Raw genomic sequence first — 25,513 nt, 5'->3', positions numbered from 1 at the left:
TATTGTAAATGACAAAAAACAGCCAGTGACCCCTCTCCTGTTCGAGGCCACCTCAGGAAAAGCAATTTTCCGCACACCCTCCAGGAGTCCCGCAGTCTCTCAAACAGCGGAATAGGTTCCTGGGCAGTAAATGCTGGCCCAGCCAATGATGCTGGTGTCCCACGTGGCAATAAAATAAACATTACTAACGAGAGGGACTTTCTTGTTTGAACGTCCTGTATCCTTGTTGGAAATACTGTGTCATTTTCTTTTGTGCTGATAATGATTTCAATTCTCTTGGTTCAGGGATAAATGTTGTCTTCAGTGCCCCTCAACAGGCACCACAAGATCTCCAACACTGCCTTACATTGACCCTCCGACAATGCAGCACTCCCTCAGCACTGACCCTGCAACAGTGTAACGCTTGCTCAACACTGACCCTCTGACAGTGCAGCGCTCCCTCTACACTGACCCTCCGACAGTGCCCACTCCCTCAGCACTGACCCTCCGACAGTGCGGTACTCCCTCAGCACTGACCCTCCCATAGTGCAGCGCTCCCTCTGCACTGACCCTCTGACAGTGCCCACTCCGTCTGCACTGACCCTCCCATAGTGCGGCACTCCCTCAGCATTGACCCTCCGACAGTGCCCACTCCGTCTGCACTGACCCTTCCATAGTGCGGCACTCCCTCAGCACTGACCCTCTGACAGTGCAGCGCTCCCTCAGCACTGACCCTCCGATAGTGCAGCACTCCCTCAGCACTGACCCTCCGACAGTGCGGCACTCCATCAGCACTGACCCTCCGACAGTGCGGCGCTCCCTCAGCACGGACCCTCCGACAGTGCAGCGCTCCCTCAGCACTGACCCTCTGACAGTGCAGCGCTCCCTCAGCACTGACCCTCTGACAGTGCAGCGCTCCCTCAGCACTGACCCTCCGACAGTGTGGTGCTCCCTCAGCACTGACCCTCTGACAGTGCAGTGCTCCCTCAGCACTGACCCTCTGACAGTGCGGCACTCCCTCAGCACTGACCCTCCGACAGTGCAGCGCTCCCTCAGCACTGACCCTCCGACAGTGCAGCGCTCCCTCAGCACTGACCCTTCGACAGTGCAGCGCTCCCTCTACACTGACCCTCTGACAGTGCAGCGCTCCCTCAGCACTGACCCTCCGACAGTGTGGTGCTCCCTCAGCACTGACCCTCCAATAGTGCAGCGCTTCCTCAGCACTGACCCTCTGACAGTGCAGCGCTCCCTCAGCACTGACCCTCTGACAGTGCGGCACTCCCTCAGCACTGACCCTTCGACAGTGCAGCGCTCCCTCAGCACTGACCCTCCGATAGTGCAGCGCTCCCTCAGCACTGACCCTCTGACAGTGCAGCGCTCCCTCAGCACTGACCCTTCAACAGTACAGCGCTCCCTCTACACTGACCCTCTGACAGTGCAGCGCTCCCTCAGCACTGACCCTGTAGCTGGTTGTTTCCATTGATTATTGACGGGTATTATCTGGTTTTACAGGCAGTCCATGATTGAAGAAGTTTTATTGTCTTCGGGTAGATTGAGTGAATCTCTGCAGGTGGTGTTGGACTGGTTGTACAGGGCAGAGGTCACACTGAATGAGCAAGCCCGAGTAAGTGGTGACGTCCAATCTGTGAAAACGTTCATTGAGAACCACAAGGTAACTGTTCATGTTCTTATTGTGTATCCATCACTTCATGTATCTGCTGTTTCCATCCTGTCCCTACACACTGTTAGTCAATGGAGCTCACTGTCCAAGCTCAGAGACACTGTGGGCTTGGCAATTCCATGGGGAAGATCCATCACAAATTTAAATCTCCCAAAAACAGCTCTAGGGAATTCCCCCATCCGAGGGTAGGTCCGATCAAGGACAGTAGTGGGAGACTGTGTATTGAGTCGGAAGAGATAGGAGAGGTCTTGAACAAGTACTTCTCTTCAGTATTTACGAACGAGAGGGACCGTATTGTAGAAGAGGAGAGTGTGAAATGGACTGGTAAGCTAGAAGAGATACCTGTTAGGAAGGAAGATGTGTTGGACATTTTGAACAACTTGAGGATAGACAAGTCCCCGGGGCCTGACGGGATATATCCTAGGATTATGTGGGAAGCAAGAGAGGAAATTGCAGTACCGTTGGCAATGATCTTCTCGTCTTCACTGGCAACGGGGGTGGTACCAGGGGACTGGAGAGTAGCGAATGTTGTGCCCCTGTTCAAAAAAGGGAATAGGGATAACCCCGGGAATTACAGGCCTGTTAGTCTTACTTCTGTGGTAGGCAAAGTAATGGAAAGGGTACTGAGGGATAGGATTTATGAGTATCTGGAAAGACACTGCTTGATTAGGGACAGCCAGCACGGATTTGTGAAGGGTAGGTCTTGCCTTACAAGTCTTATTGAATTCTTCGAGGAGGTGACCAAGCATGTGGATGAGGGAAGAGCAGTGGATGTAGTGTACATGGATTTTAGTAAGGCATTTGATAAGGTTCCCCATGGTAGGCTTATGCGGAAAGTCAGGAGGCATGGGATAGAGGGAAATTTGGCCAATTGGATAGAAAACTGGCTAACCGGTCGAAGGCAGAGAGTGGTGGTAGATGGTAAATATTCAGCCTGGAGCCCAGTTACAAGTGGAGTTCCGCAGGGATCAGTTCTGGGTCCTCTGCTGTTTGTAATTTTTATTAATGACTTAGATGAGGGAGTCGAAGGGTGGGTCAGTAAATTTGCAGATGATACGAAGATTAGTGGAGTTGTGGACAGTGAGGAGGGCTGTTGTCGGCTGCAGAGGGACTTAGATATGATGCAGAGCTGGGCTGAGGAGTGGCAGATGGAGTTCAACCCTGCCAAGTGTGAGGTTGTCCATTTTGGAAGAACAAATAAGAATGCGGAATACAGGGTTAATGGTAGGGTTCTTAGTCAGGTGGAGGAACAGAGGGATCTTGGCGTCTATGTACATAGATCTTTGAAGGTTGCCACTCAGGTGGATAGAGTTTGTAAGAAGGCCTATGGAGTATTATCGTTCATTAGCAGAGGGATTGAATTCAAGAGTCGTGAAGTGATGTTGCAGCTGTACAGGACTTTGGTTAGGCCACATTTGGAGTACTGTGTGCAGTTCTGGTCGCCTCACTTTAGGAAAGATGTGGAAGCTTTGGAGAGGGTGCAGAGAAGATTTACCAGGATGTTGCCTGGAATGGAGAGGAAGTCGTACGAGGATAGGTTGAGAGTTCTCGGCCTTTTCTCGTTGGAACGGCGAAGGATGAGGGGTGACTTGATAGAGGTTTATAAGATGATCAGAGGAATAGATAGAGTAGACAGTCAGAAACTTTTTCCCCGGGTACAACAAAGTGTTACAAGGGGACATAAATTTAAGGTGAAGGGTGGAAGGTATAGGGGAGATGTCAGGGGTGGGTTCTTTACCCAGAGAGTGGTGGGGGCATGGAATGCACTGCCCGTGGGAGTGGTAGAGTCGGAATCATTGGCGACCTTTAAGCGGCATTTGGATAGGTACATGGATGGGTACTTAATCTAGGTTAGAAGTTCGGCACAACATCGTGGGCCGAAGGGCCTGTTCTGTGCTGTATTGTTCTATGTTCTATGTTCTATGTTCTAATCTCTGACTCCTGCAAACAGTTTCCCTGAACTGGGCTTTTATATATTAGATTACTTACAGTGTGGAAACAGGCCCTTCGGCCCAATAAGTCCATACCGACCGACCGAAGCGCAACCCACCCATACCCCTACATTTACCCCTTACCTAACACTACGGGCAATTTAGCATGGCCAATTCACCTGACCTGCACATCCTTGTGACTGTGGGAGGAAACCGGAGCACCCGGAGGAAACCCACGCAGACACGGGGAGAACGTGCAAACTCCACACAGTCAGTCGCCTGAGGCGGGAATTGAACCCTGGTCTCTGGCGCTGTGAGGCAGCAGTGCTAACCACTGTGCCACCGTGCCGCCCATATATTCTTAAGAAGGCACTCATTGCCTGAATTTATCATCCAGATACACATCATACCCCCTCCCCCACCCTAAATACCTGACCCCTTTCCCAACTTCTCCTCCCAAACACCCAGCCAATCTCCCACCTCCCTCAACCCCTCCTTCAACTCACCCTCCAACACATTTGCTCCCTCTCCATGCCGAAGAACTGATCAACAAACCTCCCCACGTCTGTCCACAGTTAATTCATAGAACAGAGCAATACAGCGCAGCACAGGCCCTTCTGCCCTCAATGTTGCGCTCATCTATGGAACCATTCTGAAGAGGAGAAAGTGAGGTCTGCAGATGCTGGAGATCAAAGTTGAAACTTTATTGCTGGAACAGCACAGCAGGTCAGGCAGCATCCAGGGAACAGGAGATTCGACGTTTCTGGCACAGGCCCTTCTTCAGGAATCATTCTGAAGCCCACCTAACTTATATTATTCCATTTTCATCCATATGTTTATCCAATGATCATTTAAAAGCCCTTAAAGTTAGCAAGTCTATTACTGTTGCAGGCAGTGCGTTTCACGTCCCTCCTCCTCTGAGTAAAGAAACTACCTCTGACATCTGTCCTATATCTATCACCCCTCAATTTAAAGCTATGATCCCTCGTGCTCGCCGTCACCATACTTGGTAAAAGGCTCTCCCTGTTCACCCTATCTGACCCTCTGATTATCTTATATGTCTCTATTAAGTCACCTCTCAACCTTCTTCTCACTAATGAAAACAGTCTCAGTTCCCTCAGCCTTTCCTCATAAGACCCTGCATTCATACCAGGCAACATCCTCGTAAATCTCCTCTGAACCCTTTCCGAAGCTTCCACATCCTTCCTATAAGACAGTGACCAGAACTGTATGCAATACTCTAAATGTGGCCGCACCAGAGTTTTGTACAGCTGCATCATGACCTCATGGCTCCGAAACTCAATCCCACTACCAATAAACACCAACACACCATATGCCTTCTTTTGCTCTATCAAACTAGGTCACAACTTTCAGGGATTTACACACCTGGACACTGAGATCTCTCTGCTCATCTACACTGCCAAGAATTTTACCATTAGCCCAGTACTCTGCATTCCTGTTACTTCTTCCAAAGTGAACTACCTCACACTTTACCACATTAAACTCTATTTACCATGTCTCAGCCCAGTTCTGCAGCTTATCTATGTCCCTCTATAACCTGTAACATCCTTCAGCACTACCCAACTCTGCTGACCCTACTGTCATTTGCAAATTTACTAATCAACTCCTCGCCAGAGTAGCTGCAGTCTCATTCAAATACACACGACTGCTCACCATGTTGTGTTGGTGGACTCCTTCCACTATGACACTGCCATTCCTTCAGTGTCGCTGGGTCAAAATCCTGGAATTCCCTCCTTAATGACATTGTGGATCTACCCACAGCACATGGACTGCAGTGGTTCAAGAAGGCAGCTCACCCCCACCTTGTCAAGGGGCAACTAGGGACAGGCTATAAATGCATGTCCCAGAAATAATAAAAAAAAAGTTTCCCTGTGCCATTGACTTATTCTTGAAGGCAGAATTTTGTCTTAAAACCTGTTAAAAACGATGAGCATTGTAAGCTGCCAATAGATGCCAAGTGGAAGCCTCCAGGAATCATCAGGCCTTAGCAACATTGCCACTTCATTTCTTTGTCTGAAATCACTGTCAGAATTTCAAAATGTCAGCTGCTGTTTCACAAAGTCCCCGACTCCCAGAGTCAATAATCACTTCAGTCAAAGCCACTCGAGTCATTTAGGAACTGGACTTTTTATCTATTTCTGTTGTACTTTCTATCATACTTTTAGCTCATGGTCAGATGAGTGCTGTGAATATTAAGACTTACTTCTGGTTGATAAACAGCTAAAGTTTCAGATTCAGTTCTGTCTGGGTCCATCTGCAGGTCTTTCAGAAGGAGTTGGGCAAACGGGCCAGTTGTGTGAGGGCTCTGAAACGTACCTTCAGGGAGCTGAACAAAAACACAGGTGTCAACTGTGTCTGGCTGAAAGCTCAGATGGAGGAACTGAATAAACAGTGGGAGCACGTGTGCAATATTTCCGTCTTGAAGCAGTCTCTGCTTGAAGCTGCACTGTGTCAGGTAGGAACCTGGTGTCAACCATCACCTTATCACATTGTCAACAAGTGTAACCCTGAGGAGCTCATGCTCTTGTGCGTGATGGTGACTGAGCGGCTCATTGTTGAGCAACAATATATATCAGATGCCTTAAGGGACTGGAATTCTGCTGTAGTCTTTTTTGTACCTCGGTCTGCTTTAGGCCTGATTGGAGTCAGGGATATTCAGACCTGATTTATCTGCTCCTTCATGTTATCTCATGCTGTTTGATATTATCGATCTGCTTCTTGCAGTATTCCTCGATGTGACATATTCATAATGCAGTGACAAATCTGTCTACTTTCAAAGGGCCTAGTACTGGAGGGAACGGTGAATTGTTCACTTGTTTGTATCTCATGGTTTGGAAACATAGAAAATTGGTGCAGGAAGAGGCCAATCAGCCCTTTGAGCCTGTACCACCATTCAATATGATCACAGCTGATCATGCAGTCTCAGTATCCCATTCCCACCCTCTCCCCATACCCCTTTAGCCACAAGGACCACGTCCAGCTCCCTCTTGAATACATCGAATGAACTGGCCCCAACAGCTTCCTCTGTGAGAGAATTCTACAGGTTCCCAACTCTCTGGGTGAAGAAATTCTTCCTCATCTCAGTCCTAAATGGCTTACCCCTTATTCTTAGACTGTGACCCCTTGTTCTGAACCTCCCCAACATCAAGAACATTCTTCTCACATCTAGCCTGGACAGTCCCATCACAATTTTATGTTTCTCCCTCGCTCTTCTACATTCCTGTGAGTAGGAGCCCAATCTATCCAGTTTTTCCTCATATGTCAGTCCTACCATCCCAGGAATCAGTCTGGTGAACCTTCACTGAACTCTCTCAATAGCAAGAACGTCCTTCCTCAGACTAGGAGATCAAAACTGTACACAATACTCAAGGTGTGGCCTCACCAAGGCCCTGTGTAACTGCAGCAAGACATCCCTACTCCGATACTCCAATCGTCTCGCTGTGATGGAGAACATGCCATTAGCCTTCCTCGCTGCCCGCTGCACCCCCATACCAACCTTCAGCAACTGTTCCACCATGACACGCAGGTCTCATTGCACCTCACCTTTTCCTAAACTGCCACCATTCAGATCATAATCTGCCTTCCTGTTTTGTGACCAAAGTAGATAGTGAGGCTCTTTTCAGTCATGGCTGACCATGGGTTGTATCCTCATTGTTCTAGCTTTCTGCTTCCCTGAAGCAACGTCGCTTGTGACTGAAGAGTCCAATGCTGTAGTGACAATACATAGTGTGATTAAAGGCAGTGAGCATGGCTTTGTGAGGGGTAGGTCATGCCTCACAAATCTTATTGAGTTCTTTGAGGAGGTGTCAAGACAGGTCAAAGATGGTCGAGCAGTGGATGTGGTGTATATAGACTTCAGCGCTGAAAATGTGTTGCTGGAAAAGCGCAGCAGGTCAGGCAGCATCCAGGGAACAGGAGAATCGACGTTTCGGGCATAAGCCCTTCTTCAGGAATGAGGAAAGTTCACCTGCACCTCCACACACATCATCTATTGCATCCTCTGCACCCGATGTGGCCTCCTCTGTATTAGGGAGACAGGCCGGCTACTTGCGGAGCATTCCAGAGAACACCTCTGGGACACCCGGACCAACCAACCCAACCACCCTGTGGCTCAACATTTCAGTTCCCCCTCCCACTCCACCAAGGATATGCAGGTCTTTGGACTCCTCCATCGCCAGACCACAACAACACGACGGTTGGAGGAAGAACGCCTCATCTTCCGCCTAGGAACCCTCCAACCATAAGGGATGAACTCGGATTTCACCAGTTTCCTCATTTCCCCTCCCCCCACCTTGTCTCAGTCAAATCCATCGAATTCAGCACCGCCTTCCTAACCTGCAATCTTCTTCCCGACCTCTCCGCCCCCACCCCAGTCTGACCTATCACCCTCACCTTGATCTCTTTCCACCTATCACATTTCCGACGCCCCTCCCCCAAGTCCCTCCTCCCTACCTTTTATCTTAGCCTGCTGGACAAACTTTCCTCATTCCTGAAGAAGGGCTTATGCCCGAAACGTCGATTCTCCTGTTCCCTGGATGCTGCCTGACCTGCTGCGCTTTTCCAGCAACACATTTTCAGCTCTGATCTCCAGCATCTGCAGACCTCACTTTCTCCTCTATATAGACTTCAGCAAGGCATTTGATAAGGTTCACAATATACATGAATGACTTGGTAGGCTCATTCATAAAGTCAGGAAGTATGGGATACAGGGAGATTTAGCTATCTGGATTCAGAATTGGCTGGCTGACAGAAGGCAGAGAGTGGTTGTAGATGGAATGTATTCTGCCTGGAGGTCAGTGTTGAGTGGGGTCCCGCAGGGTTCTGTTCTTGGGCCTCTGCTCTTTGTAGTTTTTATAAATGACTTGTTTGAGGAGGTTGAGGGGTGGGTTAGTAAATTTGCAGATGACACTAAGGTTGGAGGTGTCGTCGATAGTATAGAGGGCTACTGCAGGCTGCAGCGTGACATAGACAGGATGCAGAGCTGGGCTGAGAAATGGCAGATGGAGTTCAACCTGGACAAATGTGAAGTGATGCATTTTGGAAGGTCGAACTCGAATGCTGAATATAGGATTAAAGACAGGATTCTTGACAGTGTGGAAAAACAGAGGGATCTGGGTGTGCAAGTACATAGATCCCTCAAAGTTGCCACCCAAGTGGATAGAGTTGTTAAGAAAGCATTTGGTGTTTTGGCTTTCATTAACAGGGGGATTGAGTTCAAGAGCCGCGAAGTTTTGCTACAGCTCTACAAGTCCCTGGGGAGACCACACTTGGAATATTGTGTCCAGTTCTGGTCGCCCTACTATAGGAAAATACAGAGGCTTTGGAGAGGGTGCAAAGAAGGTTTACCAGGATGCTGCCTGGACTGGAGGGCTGTCCTAATGAAGAGAGGTTGACTAAGCTCGGAGTTTTCTCTCTGGAGAGAAGGAGGAAGAGAGGAGACCTGATCGAGGTGTACAAGATAATGAGAGGAATGGATAGAGTCAATAGCCAGAAACTTTTCCCCAGGGCAGGGTTGACTGGTACAAGAAGTCATAGCTTGAAGATATTAGGAGGAAGGTGTAAAGGAGACATCAGAGATTCTTTATGCAGAGAGTTGTGAATGCATGGAATGTGTTGCCAGCGGTAGTGGTGGAAGCAAAGTCATTGGGGACATTTAAGCGACTGCTGGACATGCACATGGATAGCAGTGAGTTGAGGGGTGCGTAGGTTAAGTTACTATATTTTACATTAGGATTAACCTTCGGCACAACATCGTGGGCCAAAGGGCCTGATCTGTGCTGTACATTTCCATGTTCTATGATCTCAAGTGCCTTCATATCCCTCATGCAGACATCGTTGGGGATGCCCAGTAGGTCTCTTCCTGGATGCAAGCTCTCCATAGAGAATATTGTCACATCTATCAGCATTATATCGCATTTGCCAAGTATTTGCTCACACAGCCAGTCTGTCCAAGTCACCCTGCAACCTCCTAGCATCTTCCTCCCAGCACACACTGCCACCCATCTGCACATTTGGAGAAATTGCATTCGATTCCTTTACCAAGTCATTCATATATATTGTGAACAGCTGGGGTCCCAGCACTGAACCCTGTGGTACCCCACTCATCACTGCCTACCGCTCTGAAAAGGACCTGTTTATTCCAACTCTCTGCCTCCTGTCTGCCAATCAGTTTTCTATCCATGTTAGTACATTATCTCTGATACCATGAGCTTTAATCTCTTGGGTGGAACCTTGTCAAAGTCCAGATACATAACATCTACTGATTTCCTCTTGTCCACTTGACTGGTCACATCCTCAAAAATTCCAGAAGATTTGTCAATCATGATTTCCCTTTAGTGAATCCATACCAACTAGCACCGATTCTGTTACTGCTTTCCAAATGCTCAGTTATTACATCCTTAATGATTGACTCCAGCATTCTCCCCACCACTGATGTCAGGCTAACTGGTCTATAATTCCCCACTTTCTCTCCCCCTTCCTTTTTAAAGAGTGGAGTACATTAGCTACCCTCCAATCCATTGGAACTCTTCCACAGTCTATAAATGTTGGAAAATAATTACCAATGCATCTGCTATTTCTCGGGCCACTTCCTTAAGTATTCTGGGATACAGAGTATCAGGCCCTGGAGACTTATTGGATTTTAATCCCATCAATTTCCCCAAAACCAATTCCTGACTAATAGGATTTCCTTCAGTTCCTCCTTCAGGCTTGAGCCTCTGTCCCCTTGTAGTTCTGGAAAGTTATTTGGGTCCTCCTTAATGAAGACAGATCCAAAGTATCTGTTGAACTGGCTCTGTCATCTCTTTATTGTCCATTATGAATTCACCTGATGCCACCTGCAAGGAACCTACATCTCTCTTCACCAGTCTTTTTCTTTTCACGTTTCTATAGAAGCTTTTGCCATTGATTTTCTGCAGCTTACCTTCGTATTCTACCTTCCCTTTCCAAATTAAACCCTTGGTCCTCCCTCCTCCTGCTGAATTTTAAATTTCTCCCAGTACATGTTTGGCAGCAGTTTCTGACCTTGTTAGCGATGGGTGAGCCACCTTCCCTGTTTTACTCTGACACCAGACTCCGGTGTACCACTGTTGCAGTTAATCTGTGTGTTCTTTAACTATCTGCCATTGCCCATCCACTAGCCACCCCTGAAGGATCCTGGCCAGTTTATTCTTGCCAATCCATGCCTCATACCATCAAAGTTCGCTTTCTTTAAGTTCAGGACCCTAGCTTCAGCTTTAATTGTGTCACTCTCCACCTTAATGAAGAATTCTACCACATTATGATCACTGTTCCCAAAGGATCTCACACCACAGCGTTGCTAATTAATCCTCTCTCATTACATAACACCCAGTCTAGGGTGGCCAGCTCTCTGGTCAGTTCCTTGACATATTGGTCACAGAAACCATCCATCATACATTCCAGGGAATCCTCCACCATCACATTGATTGAACTGACAAACTGGTAGCAATATGTAGATTGAAGTCACCCATAATAACTGCTGTAACCTTACTGCATACATCTCTACTTTCCTGCTAGATATAATCCCCAATATTACACCAACAGCTGGTCTGTACACAACTCCCACTAACGTCTTTATCCCTTTAGAGTTCTGCAGCTCCACCCATTGTATAGGCTAATGTCCTCAGTTACTATTGTGTTAATCTCCTCCTTAACCAGCCACACTACCTCACCCCTTTCTGTCTGTCTTTCCTGAAAAGTGAATAAACCTGGTTGTCCAGTTCCCAGCCTTGGTCACCCTGGAGCCAGGTCTCTGTGATCCCAATTGCATTATATTTATTAATAGCTGTTTGCACAGTTAATTCATCAACTTTATTACAAATACTCTCCTGGATGGAGAATGATGGGAGGCAGCCAGGGGATTACCGGATGAATTTGTAATCGACACATTCACGGGCAGAGTGAGACATTAACACAGAGCTGGCAGAGCCTCCTGGTGACTGGGAGAGCCAGGCACAGAGCCACGCTGGGATTCTGCAGTTGTATTTTAAGTGTTTTCCAAAGCTTGACCAGTTGTTCTCTATGAAACTGAATCCACATTCTCTGCTGTTAGGCTGAGCATTTTCAGTCCTTGGTTCAGACTTTGTTGGGTCACTTGACACAGACCGAGAGGAAGCTGACAGATGGACAGATCCTGCAGGAGCAGGAAGCTCTGCTGGAACTTAAACACCAGCACCAGGTGGGTTAGATCGAGGGGATGGTACAGAGAGAGGGAACAGGGCAGCACCGAGAGGGAGGATTGGGATGCAGTGAAGAGGTAGGGGGAGAGGCTGGGAAGTGGAGGGGGAGAAGAGAGGGAGAGGGAGGGAGGGAGGTGGGGGTGAGGGGAGAGGGAGGGAGGTGGGGGTAAGGGAAGAGGGAGGTAGGGGAGTGAGGGGCGAGGGAGGGAGGTGGGGGGATGAGGGGAGAGGGAGGGAGGTGGGGGGATGAGGGGAGAGGGAGGGAGGTGGGGGTAAGGGAAGAGGGAGGTGGGGTGTAAGGGGAGAGGGAGGTGGGGGGGTGAGGCGAGAGCAGGGGAGGTGGGGGGCGAGGGGAGAGGGAGGGAGGTGGGGGTAAGGGGAGAGGGAGGTAGGGGGTGAGGGGAGAGGGAGGTAGGGGGGTGAGGGGAGAGGGAGGGAGGTGGGGGGTGAGGGGAGAGGGAGGTGGGGGGTAAGGGGAGAGGGAGGGAGGTGGGGGGGTAAGGTGAGAGGGAAGGAGGTGGGGGTAAGGGGAGAAGGAGGGAGGTGGGGGTAAGAGGAGAGGGAGGTGGGGGGTAAGGGGAGAGGGAGGGAGGTGGGGGTGAGGGGAGGGAGAGGGAGGTGGGGGGTGAAGGGAGGGAGAGGGAGGTGGGGGATGAGGGGAGGGAGAGGGAGGTGGGGGAGTGAGGTGAGACGGAGGGAGGTGGGGGGTGAGGGCAGAGGGAGGTGGGGGGTGAGGGGAGGGAGAGGGAGGTGGGGGAGTGAGGGAGGTGGGGGAGTGAGGGGAGAGGGAGGGAGGTGGGGGAGTGAGGGGAGAGGGAGGGAGGTGGGGGGTGAGGGGAGAGGGAGGGAGGTGGGGATGAGGGGAGAGGGAGTAAGGTGGGTGGGTGAGGGGAGGTTGGAGGGTGAGGGGAGTGGGAGGTTGGAGGGTGAGAGGAGAGGGAGGTGGGGGATGAGGGGAGAGGAAAGTGAGGGGAGAGGGAGGTGGGGGATGAGGGGAGAGGGAAGTGGGGGGTAAGGGGAGAGGGAGGTGGGGGGTTGAGGGGAGAGGGAGGGAGGTGGAGAGGTGAGGGGAGAGGGAGGGAGGTGGGGGAGAGGGAGGGAGGTGGGGGTGAGGGGAGAGGGAGGGAGGTGGGGGAGATGGAGGGAGGTGGGGGGGTGAGGGGAGAGGGAGGGAGGTGGGAGTAAGGGGAGAGGGAGGTAGGGGGAAAGGGGAGTGGGAGGTGGGGGGTAAGGGGTGAGGGAGGAGGGTTGGGGGGTGAGGGGAGAGAGAGGGAGGTTGGAGGGTGAGGGGAGAGGGAGGTGGGGGGGGTGAGGGGAGAGGGAAGGAGGTGGGGGGGGTGAGGGGAGAGGGAAGGAGGTGGGGGGGTGAGGGGAGAGGGAAGGAGGTGGGGGGGTGAGGGGAGAGGGAAGGAGGTGGCGAGGTGAGGGGAGAGGGAGGGAGTTGGGGTGAGGGGAGAGGGTGGTGGGGGGGGTGAGGGGAGAGGGAGGGAAGTGGGGGTAAGGGGAGAGGGAAGTGGGGGGTTGAGGGGAGAGGGAGGGAATGGGGGTAAGGGGAGAGAGATGTGGGGGGGGTGAAGGGAGAGGGAGAGAGGTGGGGGTAAGGGGAGAGGGAGGTGGGGTGAGGGGAGAGGGAGGGAGGTGGGGATGAGGGGAGAGGGAGGTGGGAGGGTGAGGGGAGAGGGAGGGAGGTTGGGGGGTGAGGGGAGAGGGATGGAGGTGGGGGGGTGAGGGGAATGGGAGGGAGGTGGGGGTAAGAGGAGAGGGAGGTGGGGGGTAAGGGGAGAGGGAGGGAGGTGGGGGTTAAGGGGAGAGGGAGGGAGGTGGGGGTAAGAGGAGAGGGAGGTGGGGGGTAAGGGGAGAGGGAGGGAGGTGGGGGTAAGGGGAGAGGGAGGTGGGGGATGAGGGGAGGGAGAGGGAGGTGGGGGAGTGAGGTGAGACGGAGGGAGGTGGGGGGTGAGGGCAGAGGGAGGTGAGGGGTGAGGGGAGGGAGAGGGAGGTGGGGGAGTGAGGGGGGAGGGAGGGAGGTGGGGGAGTGAGGGGAGAGGGAGGGAGGTGGGGGAGTGAGGGGAGAGGGAGGGAGGTGGGGGGTGAGGGGAGAGGGAGGGAGGTGGGGATAAGGGGAGGGGGAGTAAGGTGGGGGGGTGAGGGGAGGTTGGAGGGTGAGGGGAGTGGGAGGTTGGAGGGTGAGAGGAGAGGGAGGTGGGGGGGTGAGGGGAGAGGAAAGTGGGGGGGTGAGGGGAGAGGGAGGTGGGGGATGAGGGGAGAGGGAAGTGGGGGGTAAGGGGAGAGGGAGGTGGGGGATGAGGGGAGAGGGAAGTGGGGGGTAAGGGGAGAGGGAGGTGGGGGGTTGAGGGGAGAGGGAGGGAGGTGGGGAGGTGAGGGGAGAGGGAGGGAGGTGGGGGAGAGGGAGGGAAGTGGGGGGGTGAGGGGAGAGGGAGGAGGTGGGAGTAAGGGGAGAGGGAGGTAGGGGGAAAGGGGAGTGGGAGGTGGGGGGTAAGGGGTGAGGGAGGAGGGTTGGGGGGTGAGGGGAGAGAGAGGGAGGTTGGAGGGTGAGGGGAGAGGGAGGTGGGGGGGGTGAGGGAGAGGGAAGGAGGTGGGGGGGTGAGGGGAGAGGGAGGGAGGTGGGGGAGAGGGAGGGAGGTGGGGGGGTGAGGGGAGAGAGAGGGAGGTTGGAGGGTGAGGGGAGAGGGAAGTGGGGGGGTGAGGGGAGAGGGAAGGAGGTGGGGGGTGAGGGGAGAGGGAAGGAGGTGGGGGGGTGAGGGGAGAGGGAAGGAGGTGGGGGGGTGAGGGGAGAGGGAAGGAGGTGGCGAGGTGAGGTGAGGGGAGAGGGAGGAGTTGGGGTGAGGGGAGAGGGTGGTGGGGGGGTGAGGGGAGAGGGAGGGAAGTGGGGGTAAGGTGAGAGGGAAGTGGGGGGGGGTGAGGGGAGAGGGAGGGAATGGGGGTAAGGGGAGAGAGATGTGGGGGGGTGAAGGGAGAGGGAGAGGTGGGGGTAAGGGGGAGAGGGAGGTGGAGTGAGGGGAGCGGGAGGGTGGTGGGGATGAGGGAGAGGGAGGTGGGAGGGTGAGGGGAGAGGGAGGGAGGTTGGGGGGTGAGGGAGAGGGAGGGAGGTGGGGGGGGTGAGGGGAATGGGAGCGAGGTGGGGGTAAGGGGAGTGGGAGGTGAGGGGTAAGGGGTGAGGAGGAGGGTTGGGGGTGAGGGGAGGGTAAGGGGAGAGAGTGGGAGTTTGGAGGGTGAGGGGAGAGGGAGGTGGGGTGGTGAGGGGACAGGGAAGGAGGTGGCGGGGTGAGGGAGAGGGAAGGAAGTGGGGGGGTGAGGGGAGAGGGAAAGAGGTGGCGAGGTGAGGGGGGAGGGAGGGAGTTGGGGTGAGGGGAGAGGGTGGTGGGGGGGTGAGGGGAGAGGGAGGGAAGTGGGGGTAAGGGGGAGAGGGAAGTGGGGGTGTGAGGGAGAGGAGGGAATGGGGGTAAGGGGAGAGAGATGTGGGGGGGTGAAGGGGAGAGGGACAGAGGTGGGGGTAAGGGGAGAGGGAGGTAGGGTGAGGGGAGATGGAGGGAGGTGGGGATGAGGGGAGAGGGAGGTGGGAGGGTGAGGGGAGAGGGAGGGAAGTGGGGGTAAGGGGAGATGTAAGTGGGGTGGTGAGGGGAGAGGGAGGAAGTGGGGGTAAGGGGGAGAGAGGTGGGGGGGTGAGGGGAGAGGAGAGAGGTGGGGGTGAGGGGAGAGGGAGAGAGGTGGGGATGAGGGAGAGGGAGAGAGGTGGGGGCAAGGGGAGAGGGAGGTGGGGGGGTGAAGGGTGAGGGAGGGAGCTGGGGGGGTGAGGGGATGGTGAGGGGAGAGGGAGGGAGGTTGGAGGGTGAGGGCAAAGGGAGATAGGGGGTGAGGGGAGAGAGAGGGAGGGAGGTGGAGATGAGGGGAGAGGGAGGGAGGTGGGGGTGAGGGAGAGGGAGGTGGGGGTGAGGGGAGAGGGAGGGCGGTGGGGGTAAGGAGAGAGGGAGGGTGGAGGGTAAGGGGAGAGGAAGGTGGGGGCGTGAGGGGAGAGGGAGGGAGTTGGGGATGAGGGGAGAGGGAAGCAGGTGGGGGTGAGTGGAGGGAGGGAGGTGGAGGGGTGAGGGGGAGGGAGGGAGGTGAGGGTGAGGGAGGTAGGGAGGTGAGGGAGGTGGGGGTGAGGGGAGAGGGAGGTGGGGGTGAGGGAGGTGGGGGTGAGGGGGTGAGGGAGGTGGGGGATGAAAGGAGAGGGAGGTGGGGTGTGGGGGAGAGGGAGGTGGGGGTGTGGGGGAGAGGGAGGTGAGGGTGAGGGGAGAGGGAGGGAGGTGGGGGGGTGAGCAGAGAGGGAGGGAGGTGGGGGGGTGAGGGGAGAGTGAGGGAGGTGGGGGTAAGGGGAGAGGGGAGGTGGGGGGGTAAGGGGAGAGGGAGGTGGGGGAGTAAGGGGAGACGGGAGGTGGGGGGTAAGTGGAGAGGGAAGGAGGTGGGGGTAAGGGGAGAGGGAGGTGGGGCGGTGAGGGGAGAGGGAGGTGGGGGGGGTGAGGGGAGAGGGAGGTGGGGGTTGAGGGGAGAGGGAGGGATGTGGGGGTAAGGGGAGAGGGAGGTGGGGAGGTGGGGGTAAGGGAGAGGGAGGGGGCATTTGAGAGGGGGGGAGGTGGGGGTGAGGGGGAGAGAGAGGTGGGGGGTGAGGGGAGAGGGTGGGAGGTGGGGGGTGAGGGGAGAGGGAGGGAGGTGGGGGTAAGGGGAGAGGGAGGGAGGTGGGGTAAGGGGAGAGGGAGGTGGGGCGGTGAGGGGAGAGGGAGGTGGGGTTGAGGGGAGAGGGAGGGATGTGGGGTGGGGTGAGGGGAGAGGGAGGGAAGTGGGCATTAGGGAAGAGGGAGTTGAGGGGTAAGGGGAGAGGGAGGTGGGGGGGATGAGGGGAGAGGAGGGAGGTGGGGGTAAGGGGAGAGGGAGGTGGGGGGGTGAGAGGAGAGGGAGGGAGGTGGGGGGTGAGGGGAGTGGGAGGGAGGTGGGGGGTGAGGGGAGGGGGGAGGTGGGGAGGTAAGGGGAGAGGGAGGTGAGGGGAGAGGGAGGGAGGTGGGGGCGTGAGGGGAGAGGGAGGGAGGTGGGGGTAAGGGGAGAGGGAGGGAGGTGGGCATAAGGGAAGAGGGAGTTGGGGGGTAAGGGGAGAGGGAGTTGGGGGGGGAGGGGAGAGGGAAGGAGGTAGGGATAAGGGGAGAGGGAGGTGGGGGGTAAGGGAGAGGAGGGAGGTGGGGGTAAGGGAGAGGGAGGTGGGGGGTGAGGGGAGGGAGAGGGAGGTGGGGAGTGAGGTGAGACGGAGGAGGTGGGGGTGAGGGCAGAGGGAGGGAGGTGGGGATGAGGGAGAGGGAGGGAGGTGGGGATGAGGGGAGGGGAGTAAGGTGGGGGGTGAGGGGAGGTTGGAGGGTGAGGGGAGAGGGAGGTTGGAGGGTGAGGGGAGAGGAGGGAGGTGGGGGGGAGAGGGAGGGAGGTGGGGGAGAGGGAGGGAGGAGGGAGGTGGGGGAGAGGGAGGGAGGTGGGGGTGGGGCGAGAGGGAGGGAGTTGGGTGTGAGGGGAGAGGGAGGGAGGTGGGGGTGAGGGGAATGGGAGGGAGGTGGGGGTAAGGGGAGTGGGAGGTGAGGGAAAAGGGGTGAGGAGGAGGGTTGGGGGTGAGGGGAGGGTAAGGGGAGAGAGAGGGAGGTGGGGGGTGAGGGGAGGGGAGGGGGGGGGGTGAGGGGGACAGGGAAGGATGGTGGCGGGTGAGGGAGAGGGAGGGAGTTGGGGGTGAGGGAGAAGGTGGGGGGTGAGGGGAGAGGGAGGGAAGTGGGGGTAAGGGGAGAGGGAAGTGGGGGGGTGAGGGGAGAGGGAGGGAAGTGGGGGTAAGGGGGGAGAGAGGTGGGGGTGAGGGGAGAGGGAGAGAGGTGGGGGCGAGGGGAGAGGGAGAGAGGTGGGGGCAAGGGGAGAGGGAGGTGGGGGGGTGAGGGGAGAGGGAGGGAGGTGGGGAGGAGGGGAGAGGGAGGTGGGAGGGTGAGGGGAGAGGGAGGGAGGTTGGGAGTGAGGGGAGAGGGAGCTGGGGGTTGAGGGGATGGTGAGGGGAGAGGGAGGGAGGTGGGGACGAGGGCAAAGGGAGATGGGGGTGAGGGGAGAGGGAGGGAGGTGGAGATGAGGGGAGAGGGAGGGGGAGGTGGGGGTGAGGGGAGAGAGGGGGTGGGGGATGAGGGGGAGAGGGAGGGAGGTGGGGGTAAGGGGAGAGGGAGGAGGTGGGGTGAGGGGGAGGAGGTGGGGGTAAGGAGAGAGGGAGGGTGGAGGGTAAGGGGAGAGCTAGGTCGGGGGCGTGAGTGGAGAGGGAGGGAGTTGGGGGGAGTGGAGAGGGGGGGAGAGGGAGGGGAGTTGGGGATGAGGGGAGAGGGAGGCAGGGGGAGTTGAGGGGAGGGGAGGGGTGGAGGGGTGAGGAGAGAGGAGGTAGGGAGGTGAGGGTGAGGGAGGTGGGAGGTGAGGGGGGAGAGGGAGGTGGGGGTGAGGGGGAGAGGGAGGTGGGGGTGAGGGGAGAGGGAGGGAGGTGGGGGTGAGGGGAGAGGGTGGGAGGTGGAGGGTGAGGGGAAGGGGAGGGAGGTGGGGGAGAGGGAGAGGGAGGGGAGGTGGGGGTGAGGGGAGAGGGAGGGAGGTAGGGAGGTGAGGGTGAGGGAGGTGGGAGGTGGGGGTGAGGGGGAGAGGGAGGGAGGATGGAGGGTAAGGTGAAAGGGAGAGAGGTTGGGGGTGAGGGGAGAGGGAGGGAAGCAGAGAGTGATGGGAGGAGGAAGAGGGTGGTGTAAATTAGTGGGGAGTAGGGAAGGGTGAGCAGGATGGAGGGAGCTGATGTTCTGATATCTGTTTCAGGAGGCCGTTGACAGTCTGGAGCATGAGTATCCAGCTCTGGAGTCTGTCATTGCCCTTGGAATGAGATCCTGACTTCCTGTAATCCGGAATCAGTCAGCATCATCCAATCCTGGATCAACATGGTACAAACACGATGGGATGAGGTGAGTCGAGCATGGTGCAAGATTGAGTTTTTCCAGAGCAGCACCTCCTCGTCAGAGACCGTCAAACAGGAGAAATGTAAGATGTGGGTGCCCTCTTCCGACTACTTTTTTTCTGGGTGGCTCAGTGGTTAGCACTGCTGCCTCACAGCGCCAGAGACCCGGGTTCAATTCCCACCTCAGGCAACTGTCTGTGTGGAGTTTGCACATTCTCCCCGTGTCTGCGTGGGTTTTCTCCCACAATCCAAAAATATGCAGGTCAGGTGAATTGGCACGTTAAATTGCCCGTAGTATAGTTAGGTGAAGGGGTAAGTGTAGGGGAATGGGTCTGGGTGGTTTGCTCTTTGGAGGGTCGGTGTGGACTTGTTGGGCCGAAGGGCCTGTTTCCACATTGTAAGTAATCTAAAAACTAAAAGCAAGAGGAGGCCATTCAGCCCCTGAAGGCCTGCTACCTCATTTCATAGTCATAGAGACTGATAGAGTATTACAGCATGGAGACAGGTCCTTTGGTCCAAATTGGTCTATGCTGACCAAAATGTCTGACCTCCATAACCCCATTTCCCTGCACTTGGCTCATATCCTTCTAATCCTTTCCTATCCATGTATTTGTCTAAATGCCTTTTAAATGTTATTAATGTTTATGCCTCCACCACTTCTGCTGGCAGCTCATTCCATATGCACATCACCCTCTGTGTAAGAAAGTTGCCTCTCAGGTTCCCTTTTATGTCGTCTTGTCCTCCATTCTCCAACCCTGGGAAAAAGACTTAGTGTATTTACCCTGTCCATGCCTCTCATAATCTTATACACCTCTAAAAAGTTCCCCCTCAGTCTCCCATGCTCAAAAAAACATTCTAGCTTGTTCAACCTCTCCCTAAAACTCAGACCATGGAGTCCAGACAATATCCTTGTAAATTTCTTCTGTATTCTTTCTAGGTTAGTGACGTCCTTCCTACAACAAGGTGACCAAAACTGAACACAATACTCCAAGCGTGGTCTCACCAACATCCTGGATAACAGCAACATAACTTCCCAACTTCTATACTCAATGACCTGACTGATGAGGGCCAGTGTGCCAAAAGCCTTCATCATTGCCCTGTCCACCTGGGACACCACTTTCAGAGAACTGTGAACCTGAACTCCAAGGTCCCTCTGTTCCATGACACTCCTTAAGGCCCTACCATTCACCGTGAAATTCCTACCTTGATTTGACTTTCCAAAATGCAAGACCACACACTTATCCATACTAAACTCCATAAACTCCCCAGCTGGTCAAGGTCTTGCTGCAATTTCTGATAACCTTCCTCACTGTCCACAATGCTGCTTAGTTTAGAGTCAACAGCAAATTAATGAATGCCTTGGACATTCTCATCCAAATCATTGATATAGGTAACAAACAGCAATGGACCCAACACTGACCCCTGAGGTACTCCACTACTCACAAGCCTCCAGTCTGACAAGCATCCTTCCACTATTACCCTCTGCGTCCTACCATCAAACCAATTGGGTATCCAATTTGCCAGCTGACCCTGGATTCCATAAGGTCTAACCTTCCAGAGCTACCTGCCTTGTGGAACCTTAAAAGGCCTGACTGAAATTCAGCACTAGGTCTACCGCCCCACCCTCATCAATCTTCCTGGTCACTTTATCAAAGAACTCTAACAATTTTGTGAGGCATTTAATATGATTATGACTGATTTCATCTCAGCCTCAACTCCACTAACCTGCCCACTCTCCATAACCCTCAAACACACCACTGTTGAAAATCACCTCAGACACTGAGGCAGTCTGTGTTCAAATGCAACAAGGTCTGGACAATATCCAGGCTTGGGCTGACAAATGACAAGTAATGTTCACACCACTCAAATGCCAGGCTATGACCATCACCAATAAGAGACATCTCCCCTTGACATTCAATGGTGTCACCATCACTGAATTCCCTACTACCAACATCTTTGGGGTTACATTGGCCAGAAGCTCAACTGGACTCACCACATAAATATAAGAGAAAATTATTGCAGTTCCTCGAGTCTATACTGAAAACAATAAAATCACAGCAGGTCAGGCAGCATCCATGCAGAGAGATCAAGCTAGTGTTTCGAGTCTAGATGACCCTTCATTCGAAAGTCATCCATTCCCAAAATGACATCTTGCTGTCTTTCCATGGATGCTGCCTGACTTGCTGTGACTTTCATCATTTTTTGTTTTCACTACATAAAGATAGAGTAGGTCAGAGGCTGGGAATACTACAGCAAATAATTCACCTCCTGACTCCCCAAAGCCTGTCCATCATCTCCAAGGCACAAGTCAGGAATGTGATGGAATACTGTTGGGTGTGTCTTGCTGGAAAAGCACAGCAGGTCAGGCAGCATCTGAAGAGCAGGAGAATCAGAGCCCTTTATCAGATGGAATACTCCCCATTTGCCCTGGATGGGGGCAGCTCCAACAACACTCAAGCTTGACACCATCCAGGACAAAGCAGCCACTTGATTGGCACCACATCCACAAGCATCCCCTCCCTCCACCACCGACACTCAGTAGCATCAGTGCGTATTATCTACAAGATGCACTGCAAAAATTTACCAAAGACCCTCAGACAGCACCTTCCAAACCCAGAACCACTTCCATCTGGAAAGACAATAGCAGCAGAACACCACCCCCTGCAGGCTCCCCTCCACTGCCCACCCTATCTTGGAAATATATTGCTGGTCCTTCACTGTCACCGGGTCAGAATCCTGGAATTCCCTCACTAAGGGACATTGTGGGTCTACCTACAGCACATGGACTGCAGCGGTTCAAGAAAACAGCTCACCCCAACCTTCTCAAGGGGCAATTAGGGACGGGCAATGAATATGACCCAGCCAGTGACACTCATGTCCCTCAAGTGGAAAAAAAAGGTTGGGATCCAAGGACCAAACCCAGTGGCACTACACTAGTTAAACCCTGCTAACCAAAGTAACCCTACTAACCAGACTAACCCTGCTAACTAAATCCTGCTAACCAGACCCATTTATCTTGACTTGCTGCTTTCTGTTGGTTAATAAATTATACTTAGCTCAAATTTGTTAAGTATGTCCAGGATATCTTTCTCAATCAATTTGGAGATGGTCCAAATTGAAGAGATGGGGCAAAACCTGACCACCAGTTGGGAAATAAAGCAGACAAATGACTGAGGTGTTAATGGGGATGCACTTTGGGACCAGTGACCATACTTCTTTTAGTTTTAAATTAGTTACAGAAAAGGATAAGTCCAGCCCACAAGTTAAAGTTCTAAATTGCGGCAAGGTCAATTTTAATGGTCTTAGTCAGGAACTTTCAAAAGTTGATCGGTGGAGGCTGTTTTCGGGTAAAGGGACATCTAGCAAGTGGAAGGGTTTAAAAAGTGAGATAATGAGAGTTCAGGGACAGCATGTTCCTGTTAGTGTGAAGGACAAAATTGGCAAGAGTAGGGAACTCCGGATGACTAGAAACATTGAGGTTCTGGTCAAGAAAAATTAGGAGGTATATGTCAGATATAGACAGCTGGGATCAAGTGACTCCCTCAGTATACTGGGCATGTAACAGCACACTTGGGAGCATAGGCTGTCAGGGAAGGATGTCGAGGAAATGTGGAACTTTTTCAAGGAACAGATACGACGTGTCCTTGATATGTATGTACCTGTCAGGCAGGAAAGAAATGGTCGTGTGAGGGAACCTTGGTTGATGAGGGAGGTTGAATGTCTTGTAAGGAGGAAGAAGGAGGCTTACATAAGGTTGAGGAAACAGGGTTCAGACAGAGCAGTGGAGGGATACAGGATAGCCAGAAGGGACCTGAAGAAAGGGATTAGGAGAGCTAAGAGGGGGCATGAAAAATCTTTGGCGGGTAGGATCAAGGATAACCCCAAGGCATTTTATGCGTATGTGAGAAACATGAGAATGATGAGAACGAGGGTAGGTCCGATCAAGGACAGTAGTGGGAGACTGTGTATTGAGTCGGAAGAGTTGGGGGAGGTCTTGAATGAGTACATTTCTTCAGTATTTACAAACGAGAGGGACTGTATTGTTGAAGAGGAGAGTGTGAAACGGACTGGTAAGCTAGAGGAGATACTTGTTAGGAAGGAAGACGTGTTGGGCATTTTGAACAACTTAAGGATAGACAAGTCCCCCAGGCCTGACGGGATATATCCTAGGATTATGTGGGAAGCAAGAGAGGAAATTGCAGTACCGTTGGCAATGATCTTTTCGTCTTCACTGTCAACGGGGGTGGTACCAGGGGACTGGAGAGTGGTGAATGTTGTGCCCCTGTCCAAAAAAGGGAATAGGGATAACCCCGGGAAATACAGGCCAGTTAGTCTTACTTCGGTCGTAGGCAAAGTAATGGAAAGGGTACTGAGGGATAGGATTTATGAGTATCTGGAAAGACACTGCTTGATTAGGGACAGCCAGCACGGATTTGTGAGGGGTAGGTCTTGCCTTACAAGTCTATTGAATTCTTTGAGGAGGTGACCAAGCATGTGGATGAGGGTAGAGCAGTGGATGTAGTGTACATGGATTTTAGAAAGGCATTTGATAAGGTTCGAGGAGAAAGTGAGGTCTGCAGATGCTGGAGATCAGAGCTGGAAATGTGTTGCTGGAAAAGCTCAGCAGGTCAGGCAGCATCCAGGAAACAGGAGGATCGACGTTTCGGGCATAAGCCCTTCTTCAGGAATCCACTCAGGTGGATGGAGCTTGTAAGAGGGCCTATGGTGTATTAGCGTTCATTAGCAGAGGGATTGAATTCAAGAGTCGTGAGGTGATGTTGCAGCTGTACAGGACCACGGTAAGGCCACATTTGGAGTACTGTGTGCAGTTCTGGTCGCCTCATTTTAAGAAAGATGTGGAAGCTTTGGAGAGGGTGCAGAGGAGATTTACCAGGATGTTGCCTGGAATGGAGAATAGGTCGTACGAGGAAAGGTTGAGAGTGCTAGGCCTTTTCTCATTGGAACGGCGAAGGTTGAGGGGTGACTTGATAGAGGTTTATAAGATGATCAGAGGAATTGATAGAGTAGACAGAAACTTTTTCCCCGGGTACAACAGAGTGTTACAAGGGGACATAAATTTAAGGTGAAGGGTGGAAGGTATAGGGGAGATGTCAGGGGTGGGTTCTTTACCCAGAGAGTGGTGGGGGCATGGAATGCGCTGCCTGTGGGAGTGGTAGAGTCAGAATCTTTGGTGACCTTTAAGCAGCAATTGGATAGGTACATGGATGGGTGCTTAAGCTAGGACAAATGTTCGGCACAACATCGTGGGCCGAATGGCCTGTTCTGTGCTGTATTGTTCTATGTTCTATGTTCTACTTCAGATGGAAATCAGGAGGGCAAAAAGGGAACATCACGTAGTTTTGGCAGATAAGGTAAAGGAGAATGCAGAGAGTTTCTACAAGTATGTTAAGGGCACAAGAGTAATGAGGGAGAGAATAGGGCCCCTTAAAGATCAATGAGGCAGTCTGTGAGTGAAGTCACAGGAGATAGGTAAGAGCCTAAATGAATATTTCTCATCAGTGTGCTACAAGGATTGGTGCTAGATTCATTGTTGTTCATCATTTGTACAATGACTTGGATGAGAATGTAGGAGGAACGGTTAGTAAGTTTGGGGACGACACTGAAATTGGTGGTGTAGTGGACAGGTTGTCTAAGAATACAACATCTTGATCAACTGGGCCAAGGAATGATGGATGGAGTTTAATTCAGATAAATGCAAGGTGTTGCATTTTGGTAGGGCAAGCTGGAGCAGGTCTTACACAGTTCATGGCAGGGCTCTGGGGAATGGTGTTGAACAAGGTGTATGGCATCACAGGGAGACAGGCTGATGAAGCAGGCATTTTCCTTCATTGGTCAGAGGGCTGAGTACAAGACATTGATTTGGACTCCTGCATACAATTCTGGTCACCCTGCTACATGAAGGATATTATTAAACTGGAAAGCAAGGATGTTCTTGAATGGGCTGGGACTTTTATTGAGGTGACTTTACAGAGGTTTATGATTAGATTCCCTAGTGTGGAAACAGGCCCTTCGACCCAACCAGTCTACACTGACCCTCTGAAGAGTAACCCCCCCAGTCCCATTTCCCTCTGACTAATGCACCTAACACTATGGGCAATTTAGCCTGGCCAATTCACCTGGCCTGCACATCTTTGGACTGTGGGAGGAAACCCACGCAGACACGGGGAGAATGTGCAAGCTCCACACAGACAGTCACCTGAGGCTGGGATCAAACCTGGGACCCTAGTGCTGTGAGGCAGCAGTGCTAACCACTGAGCTACTGTGCTGCCTGTTTACGAAAATCACGAGGAGCATGGATAGCTGAATTACCAAGGTCTTTTCTCCATGGTAAAGGTAGTCAAAAAGTAGACGGAATAGGTTTAAGGGGAGGAAAGATTTAAAAGGGATCTGAGTGGCAACGTTTTCACACAGAGGGTGGTGTGTGTATGGAGTGAGCTGCCAGAGGAAGTGGTGTAGGCTAGTACAATTAGAACATTTAAAAGTCATTTGGACAGGTACATGAATTGGAAAGGTTTAGAGGGATATGGGCCAAATGCAGACAAATCCGACTAGTTGAGTTGAGGAAACCTGGTCAGCATGGACACGTTGAACCGAAGGGTCTGTTTCTGTGCTGTATGACTAAGCAAACCCAAGCACTTAACTAAGTGAAGTAATTTCGAAGGGTTACTTTGTGAAACTATGTTTGAAAGTTCACAAT

The 25,513-nt window shown here is 53.0% G+C and overlaps 1 protein-coding gene across 1 annotated transcript in view; it reads left to right on the top strand.

Annotated features, from left to right (window-relative positions):
• The window catches only part of LOC148148469 (microtubule-actin cross-linking factor 1, isoforms 6/7-like), a 157,424-nt gene extending 151,147 nt beyond the window's left edge, over positions 1 to 6,277 (top strand). The window contains exons 12-13 of the mRNA XM_087993184.1: positions 1,492 to 1,651; positions 5,873 to 6,277. Of these exons, the coding sequence (XP_087849310.1) occupies positions 1,492 to 1,651; positions 5,873 to 6,277 (565 nt within the window). The remainder of the gene's footprint in view (positions 1 to 1,491; positions 1,652 to 5,872) is intronic.
• The last annotated feature ends 19,236 nt before the right edge of the window (positions 6,278 to 25,513 follow it).

Source organism: Chiloscyllium plagiosum, unplaced genomic scaffold, assembly GCF_037043375.1.
Source record: "Chiloscyllium plagiosum isolate Xiang-an unplaced genomic scaffold, Cpla_swu_hap1 HiC_scaffold_12, whole genome shotgun sequence".
In the NCBI taxonomy this organism is placed as follows: Eukaryota; Metazoa; Chordata; class Chondrichthyes; order Orectolobiformes; family Hemiscylliidae; genus Chiloscyllium; species Chiloscyllium plagiosum.
The sequence above is the reverse complement of the archived record's forward strand: the minus strand, read 5'-3'. Positions and strand labels throughout refer to the sequence as shown.